The 8403-nt window shown below is 34.7% G+C and overlaps 1 protein-coding gene across 1 annotated transcript; it reads right to left on the bottom strand.

Annotated features, from left to right (window-relative positions):
* Positions 1 to 567: 567 nt before the first annotated feature.
* Positions 568 to 7148, bottom strand: LOC130809682 (probable protein S-acyltransferase 14). The gene is made up of 7 exons (XM_057675444.1): positions 6634 to 7148; positions 5858 to 6077; positions 5678 to 5769; positions 2632 to 2755; positions 2465 to 2550; positions 1589 to 1654; positions 568 to 1186 (listed from the first exon to the last, which is right to left on the bottom strand). The coding sequence occupies exons 1-7, from the start codon at positions 6841 to 6843 to the stop codon at positions 1061 to 1063; spliced, it is 924 nt and encodes a 307-aa protein (XP_057531427.1). The 5' UTR covers positions 6844 to 7148; the 3' UTR covers positions 568 to 1060.
* Between the last annotated feature and the right edge of the window lie 1255 nt (positions 7149 to 8403).

An 8403-nucleotide genomic window follows, 5' to 3' on the forward strand; every position in this document is an offset into this window, starting at 1 on the left:
TGCACCAGATAACCAAGATTCTATAAAACAGCTCACCTTGCCTTTAAAAAAAATTTAAAAGTAAATAAAAGGTGAAATAAATAATTATAATAGAAATAAAAAAATTTTGGAAAGAATAAGAAAAAAAAAAACTCAGTCAAGCCTCCTCCACAATCACAACCATTGGCAGCAACTCCCTCCCACAGCCCTTCCAACTTTGTGGCCCCCAATCCACCGCCACTTAAGAACACTATAGCTATATTCAAGTTCATTACCATCATTAACTCACCATCACCATCACCATCACCATCTTCAATCAAGCAAGAAACCCCAATCTTCTTCGTTGTTCAATTTCATTTAATGTAGCTTATAAATCAAATTTAATGCTCAAATGACATACCTAATAATCTAACAGATCTTTATTGTTCAATCTAAATAAAAAAATAAAAAAAAGCCACCTAATCACTGAGTCAACAATGGAGGATTAAGGAATTGGGGAAGGGGGCGAAGGAGTAGGGAAGCAGTTTTTGGGAGGAGCTAGATAGGGTGGTGGAGAGCTGGTGGGACCCACCACCGGTAACAACAGTAGATCAGAATCGCAAAGCAGAAAGTTGAACATTACTTATGAAAATATCAAATAGGATCGAAGAGAGTGTATGATCATCAATTAATCATGTTCACCAAAATGTGCACAACCCAGTAATAGCAATTTCTTTCTTTTAAAAAAAATGAAAACTTTGTGCATTGCCACAATATAAACATCAGCAATTCCTGTATTACATACCCCCACAATACCCCATTAAGATCAGACTGTTAGAACTTGAAAAGTGCCCCCCACCCCAAAGCTTTTGGCTACATTTTCCTTTCCCCCAGAATACATCAGCTTACCCTCTCATTTTCTATATTCAAATTTTTTCCCCTTTTTACCTAAAAACTTTTACAAATAATAGAGCCCAATGAATTGCCACCTAATCAATCAAACCGTGAAGGCGACAATCACTGTATGAGAGCTCGAATGCATGTATTGCTGGTTAACAACACTTGTGAATATGAGATATCTGAAAGCAACCCGTGTTAAGAATTAAAACTCTTGTGAGTCAAGATCTGGCTTTGATGGATAATCAAGACCCTGAAGTTCAGGCATTTTTCGTATATCTTCATCTGAATATGCTGGGATGAACCAATAGCGTTTGTCCATTCCAAACACCTGTAAAGCATCAAAAAATCGTTCAAAATTGAAGGAACAGGATAATAAAACTCCTCATACTGAAGGTGTCAGGTCTATTTAATATTGACAAGAACCTATGAAGTGTGGGGTGAGATGAGTTGGTAAGAGATCCCTCCGGAAAGTTCCTAGAAAACTAAAAACCCATATCCCCACCCTCAACAGGAAGTGTTTGCTCTCTGTTAATCGAGTTCATCAAGGAAAGGACAACCCATCCACCCAATTAGGTTGCTGAGGTAATTTTTTACGCGTTCATGTTCTCATGAATAACACAATAAAAGCCCACAATCTATGGCACTGCCTGAATTTTCACTGCTGATACTACTCTCAGTTGAAACTTGAATGGTATATGAGACAAGGAAAGCCAAGCTTAGAGACACCAACCTGCAAAAAATTTTTCTTCTTTCCAAGATCATAACGCCACTTTGGGGTTGTCTTCTTCTCATATGCCTGATCACATAGCAATGAAAGAAACTTGTCACTGAAACTTTTCAGAAATATTCTTACAATTGCATAGTACCATTTCAGATGGTAATATCATTTACACATGTCCCTAGATTAAACAGGCATAAAAACAATCGAGGACAAATGAAAGCCGAGTGGCTACATGATATACCCAGTTTGATGCTCTGCAGTCATTTGTGCAAATGCATAATTACTCTAAGGCGGTGTTTGGCATGAGGGATTTGAGGGAGGGAGTAGGACTTTATCCCAAAACAAAGTCTAAGTCTTTGTTTGTTTAAAGGGAATGAGAATAGGAAATGAGACTATAAATAAAAAAAGTCCCCATGATAAATGTCTTGGGGGGAGGGTGGTATTTGAGGGTGAGACTTCATTTTTTGTCTTTCTTCTAGCTTTCCCAAACAAACTCTTCCCACATACAAAGTCTCATCTAACCTAACAAACAAAGGATGAGACTTTTTATCTTCAAAGTCTCATCTTAAAAGTCTCATATAAAGTCTTACAAAGTCTCATTCCCACATGCCAAACACCCCCTAAGTTTTCACTCTTTAATGAGCATGAAGAATCAAGACTCCGGGAGAACCAAGAACAAAAGATTAACAAAATTAATCTAACTCTTCACACTTTACACTTACTCAGCCCAAAAATAATAGCAATCAATCAACCAACATCTACATCCCCTATAGGACTTCAATTAGGAGTCTAGGCAAAGGGGAAAATCAAGATAGCAATATAGTCAATGAAGCGAAAACTATGCAATGACGTATGAGTATGCCAAAAGAAATTGTGAAAGATTACCTCAATGGTACTGGTATTGGCTGAAACCAAAGATATGTGCATGATGAGAAATCCCATGACACTCAATGCGAATGCCAAATTCAATACTGAAATAACCACAAAAGAGAAACTGTAAGATAAGTTTCCACAAACGATTATAGAATTAGATTCAATTAACAAGACATTACCAAATGCAAGGAATGTCGTCGCAAGACTGCTTGGTGTTCCAGGTATTTCTCCATCACCGAAGAATGCTATAAATTGGGGTAGCAGTGATATTGTAACTAGGGTAGTCTCTAGAAATGTGTAGAACTGCAAAACAACACCAAAGGAAACAGTGCTCAGCAATACATAAATCAAAATAATACAAGTAAATCAGTAATCTATTCTACAATTACACACACAACTCATAACAACATATCTACAAGTAATATAACAGTTCACTGATAGTGCATCTATCCGAAGATTTGTTCGCATCATAATCTATATCCAAACTTCACATGGACACAAAATGTACTATATTCTAACGGAGCAAAATGACAACACATCATTGAGCCCCACAAGGAAACTAAGACGATGCTGAAGATCACGAAAACGTATCAGTTTTAGCAACAAGATGAAAACGTAAAACAAACACACATCTTAAGAAATTGTGGAACTGTCCAATTTGAATTGTTTAGCATCTCTGTTTCATGTAAAGTATCTTATTATGTTCCATTGTCACGTCATGGCCTCATGGGTAATGTAACTAATGTTGATATTTCCAAATAAAAACATGTGGATCAGCATTGAAGACATGTGGACAATCTCATGAGGAGTTAAATAAAAACATTCCCATCACGAGCAAGGTTCAAGTTGGTACATGACTTAAAAAGGAAACTACAGCAACGCTACTTTGAGTTTTGAATATACTTTGAAATAAAAATGTTAGAATATGTGGAGGAGCAACTGAAGATTTTCCAATCACGACTAGTCTAAATCATGGTTCTACTTTGAGCCCTTGAAATAACACGACATATCGAGAAAGAAGTGCGTGCTATGAACTGATCAATTGGACTCAAACAGTAAAATAGAAATTGAAATGGTAAAATGACAAAAGAGAAATTATACTATAGAATAGATGATTAAAGGAAGATTACAAAATAACGAAAGATAGATCAAGCAATTTGAGAAGCTTGAGGTCTCCCAATTTAGTATAAAACTCACCCACAACGTGTTTACTAATTTTCTTGATACTAATGAGCCTCTAATTCCTCTTATTTATAAGAAAACTACCACTTAAAACTAGCTCATTCTGCAAGTTACTCCTAATATTGTAATTACCTAATTACCCCTTCGTAAACCATTATCCCCAAATACCAAGTCATAGCAGTGCAATGTTGCAAATTGTTGATTAGTGACAAAGAATTAATGGACAACAATAGAAAGGAGGTCAAAGCATAGTTTTAAAAAGCATGACACACACTAAGGCACAAAAGATCCGTAGAGCCTAGGCGCAAAGTGCTTGGCAAAGGTGGGAGCTTTTTGTACGTGAGGCGCACTTATTTCACTAAAAAGCTAAAAAAATCAATTTTAAAATATGTATAATACTTCAAACAACATAATATTCATATTATAATAACAACAAGCTTGAAAATATTCATTATCATTGCATTAAATACTACATAAGCACATAACTATTATAACATGAGAATGAAGAATACCCAAAATTATTTTCTTCTTCATGACATGCTAATCTGCATTGTTTTTTTAACCGAAACAATGGTGTCTCAAACTTCGTATTTGAGGGAATTAGGGCTTGGAGTTTTCTTCTTTTTAAAACAAACAAGCTTAAGTTAATTACACCACCCAAAGTGGAGATGCATCAAGCGCACAAGGCACGAAATGCATTGAGGCGCACCAAGGCACACACCTCTTGCAGTGGGCTTTTACTCACCTAAGCCTAAGCTCAAGGAACAAAAGACGCAATGCGAGGCATGCTTTTTAAAACTATGGGTCAAAGGTGCGGAGGCAGGTACTAGTATCAAAAAGCTTTAAACTAAGTCAAAGTAGGGACAAAATATATGGAATGTCATTGTAGCAAAGATGATTGCAGTAATGGTGTTATCTAGTTAGACAAGAAGGATCTCACTCCAAGTGAGTGCTTAAAATACAATTTTCTAGAATCACAAGGTACTTATTAAGGAACACATAATTCAGTGTGGTTGGCTCAAATGGAAACAAGGGATCAAAATATTACACAACAAAGATCTTAGTTTAAAAAGGTGCAAGGCAAAGCAGGGTCTTGAAGCCTGTGCAAAATAGATGAAGGTGCGAATTTTCCTAGTTAAGGCTTACTTTTTTCTAAAAAACTTAAAAAAAAGAATTCTTATGCATATTTGATGATCAAAACAACATAATATTTGTATTATAATTGCATAAGGGATCCATGACATTTATCATCACGCTAAGCCATTAATATAGCGCAGAAAATGGCAAAAGAGTACCTTAGCCCATATTCTAAATCATTTTGTCTAATTGCTCATTGTCATTACAAAACCATAAAAAGATGAAAGCAAAAGAAGCGAAGAAAAAATGAAGAATCTAAACAAAAGAGAAGAAAAGAAAGATCTAAGGCTAAAATAAAATTTTAAAAACAGTGGAAAGGAGGGAAAATGCAAGAAAAACGCACTGAAAAAGAAAAAAATAAAGACATAAGAAATTTTGAATAAAGGCATAAGAGATAATTATAGGAAGATAAGACAGTTGAGATGCACATTTAAATGGGATGGGTAAACATATTCATTAGAGTGAAATTTAAAATAAAGGCATAAGAAAGGGTCTTGGAGTCGAAAAGATACAATGAGAAAAAATTGTTTGTGTTGGATTGGTTATATTCAAAACTGAATTGATATAAGCACTAGATGGAAAAGAAAAGGTTAAAATTTTAAAAAGCTCAAAAGAGGTAGAATAGGCTGAAGATTACCTAACAAGAGTTGTGAATGGCATGGAAAATAGAGATTTTCAAAATTATGACAATAGATTGGAATGAAAAAAACTTATTTCACTAATCCATATAACATCCATCCAAGATCAAATTTATACGTTTTCTTATCAATTAGGCGCATTGCAGTATAGTACAATACCACTATAAACATAATATCCAAGCAGCGAAACCTCAATCACAGAGTAAAACTCGCATTGAAGCAACTACAGAAAAGAAGAAATAATTGAGGAACATAAATTGAAATGTACCAAGAATAGAAGGAAATATTTGTAGTTTAATGCGCCAACACAATTGACAACCCAAACACAATGGTGATCCATTTTTAGAACACATCTCCCACCTGGTATACAATTTAGTAGCATATCAAGAATACATCAAATTGATGAAAATCCAATAATCAAGGAAACCAAAAGAGCAACTTTACTCACAAACGGAGCAATGATGGCAGCGGGGGGGCTTCCACTGCTGGCACTTTCTACAAACTCGAACTTTAGAATGCGATGAGTCAGTTTGTATTCCACTGAATTCAGATGCATTCAAAGGCTCATTTTCACCTCTTTCCACATCTACATTTGGCCTCCAATTTGCAGGCACGTGGCCCGGATCAGTGAAAACAACAGAAAAATAACTCCATAACAGCATGGCTAACTGCAAGAATTCAAAATCCAATATTCCTTAATTTAGCATAAATGTCAGTTGCTAAGAGCACAACACAACAGAATTAGAAGCCAAACGTTCCACTTTGAAATACTATGAGCACTTAGATTTTTTAGAAACAAACACAATTTATAATACCCTGTGGTCATTGCCCACATTCTAATATTGAAAATTCTAACATGTAAATCTTTACAGAAGCAACATGAACACTGGCTCACTGCCATCATTTAACATTCAGCATGTTGAAGATTGAATATTCTTAAACAGCAAATAACGTAACTTAAATTCAAGAAAATTCAAAGAAAGCACTAAAATTCATTAGTAAAATTCAAATAACATCAATTTCTAACCCTAAAAAGCGATTCAAAACTGGTCAGTTGGCTTAAACTAACAGGGTATCGATTCAAATAACTAAAAGTCATCAAAATTCAAAGAAAATCATTAGAAAAATCTCAGATAATGAAAGAAACAAGGTACATGAACAAATTCAACCACTTAAGAAAAACCCAGAAAAGGTCAAATCCAAAAGAACATAAACTTTACTTACCAAAACATGAAATGGAAATAAAACGGCGATGGAAGTAAGAGTATCAAGACCACCATCAAACAAGGAAGGGCCATAATTGGTTAAAACAACGGCGTAATAAGTAACACCCACAACACCTAAGACTAACAAGATCATGATGGAACCTAATCCTCGAAGAGCAGTGCAAAATCTGAAGACATTCCACGCCATGACTGTCCCAGATCTGTACATCACTCACAATAATATTGGAAATTTTGATTGTAAAGTCAATGAATTATTGGTAATTGAGGCTTATCTTTTCTTAAAAATAAGTCGAATTCTTGATTTATTTTCCTTGAATTCAGAGTTTTGAGCAAGTATGTGAGTAAATTTAATGGCGGAAATCTAAACAGGGGTTTATGAAAAAGGAATGAGAGAACTATGAAAGGCCGAAGACCAAGATTTGGATAGGTGGAAGATTGAAGAAGAAAATGTTTGGAGCTAGCTTGATAAATGAGTTATCGTGCCATTATTGGAGTCACCGGTGAATTAACAAAAAAAAGTAAAAACAATTTAAAACTGCGCATATAATACTAAGAAATTTACTTTTGAAAATTTAATTTTGGGTGGTGTTTTTTTTCTAAAATATCACCTTTAATTTTTTTAAATTTTACAGTTTTTTTTCTTTTTCTTTTAAAAGACGTTTTTACTTGTACCGACTAAATTTGAATTCATGTTTATCCACACATTGAATTCTTATTAATTTCCTCCATATTTCTTTTAATTTTTTTCCGGCAGTTCTTTCTTAAATTAGTAATTTCTCATTAAAGTTCACTCCTTCAAAATTTAATTCATCAATTAACTGCATTCAATGAAATATCAACAATTGCTAATTTGTCACACCATATCAAGTAAAAACCCTACTTTGTTTTTCTTTCCATTTTTGTTATTTCTTGTGAAATTAGTGTTAGAAAAGTAATCTCTTGTTTTATGTTAGATTAAGCTTTCATGCATTCTTTGGTATGCTTTTTGATTGTGTTTGATTTAGCTGACTTTTTGTGGTTTAATTGGGTAAGAAGATGATGGAGTCAATAGTAATAACTTAAAGATTTTGGTATGGTGGGAAGTTTGTTGATGATAATGATGGTATGTTGTATGTTGAGGGGGGGGCAGGAATGGGAAGACCTTTGTTGAAGTGTGCTTTGATTTTATAATGTCATTGGGTGTAAAATGCATGGAACAAAGGTTTATAGAGGGTTTGTACTTTTTAAAACCTAGAATGATATTGAAGGATGGGTTAAGAGTAGTAGTTAGGAAAGCTAGGGTTTATCACTTGGGTAAAGCAGCTCAGGAAAATAGATCCGTTGATATTTATGTTGCTATCACTCCCAAGATCATGCTTGTCTTATATTGCAACCTGGAATACACGGACACTTCCCTGAACTGGCGTGTCCCGTGTCGGACACGTGTCGGACACGGACACGCGACGGACACGCGAGAATCCGTGTCCGACACGCCAAATGAAGTGTCCAATATTTTAATTTTTTTCGGGCACGCGGACACGGCAAGGACACGAAAGGGACACGGCAAACAGTCAAAGACACGTTTTTTTAATAAAAACTATTTTCCTTTCTTTACTTCCCATGTTTCTGATAGATATGGTCTTGATATTGATGAATTATTACCACATTTATTATCATTATTTTCAATTTTATCATCATTTTTTCCTAATTTTTGCAACCCAAAAATAATTGAAACCAACATTGAATCTCTATCTTCTTCAGAAAAAACAAAACCCAAATCCATAAACCC

This window comes from Amaranthus tricolor, chromosome 4 (genome assembly GCF_026212465.1).
Source record: "Amaranthus tricolor cultivar Red isolate AtriRed21 chromosome 4, ASM2621246v1, whole genome shotgun sequence".
Classification (NCBI taxonomy): domain Eukaryota; kingdom Viridiplantae; phylum Streptophyta; class Magnoliopsida; order Caryophyllales; family Amaranthaceae; genus Amaranthus; species Amaranthus tricolor.

Excerpts from the sequence above, each read along its gene's own strand:
- LOC130809682 (XM_057675444.1), bottom strand. The coding sequence starts at position 6,843 with ATGTACAGATCTGGGACAGTCATGGCGTGGAATGTCTTCAGATTTTGC. Across the intron at positions 5,770-5,857 it reads CTGCCATCATTGCTCCGTTT|GTGGGAGATGTGTTCTAAAA; the intron begins GTGAGTAAAGTT and ends ATTGTATACCAG. Across the intron at positions 2,756-5,677 it reads AATATTTCCTTCTATTCTTG|TTCTACACATTTCTAGAGAC; the intron begins GTACATTTCAAT and ends GTTGTTTTGCAG.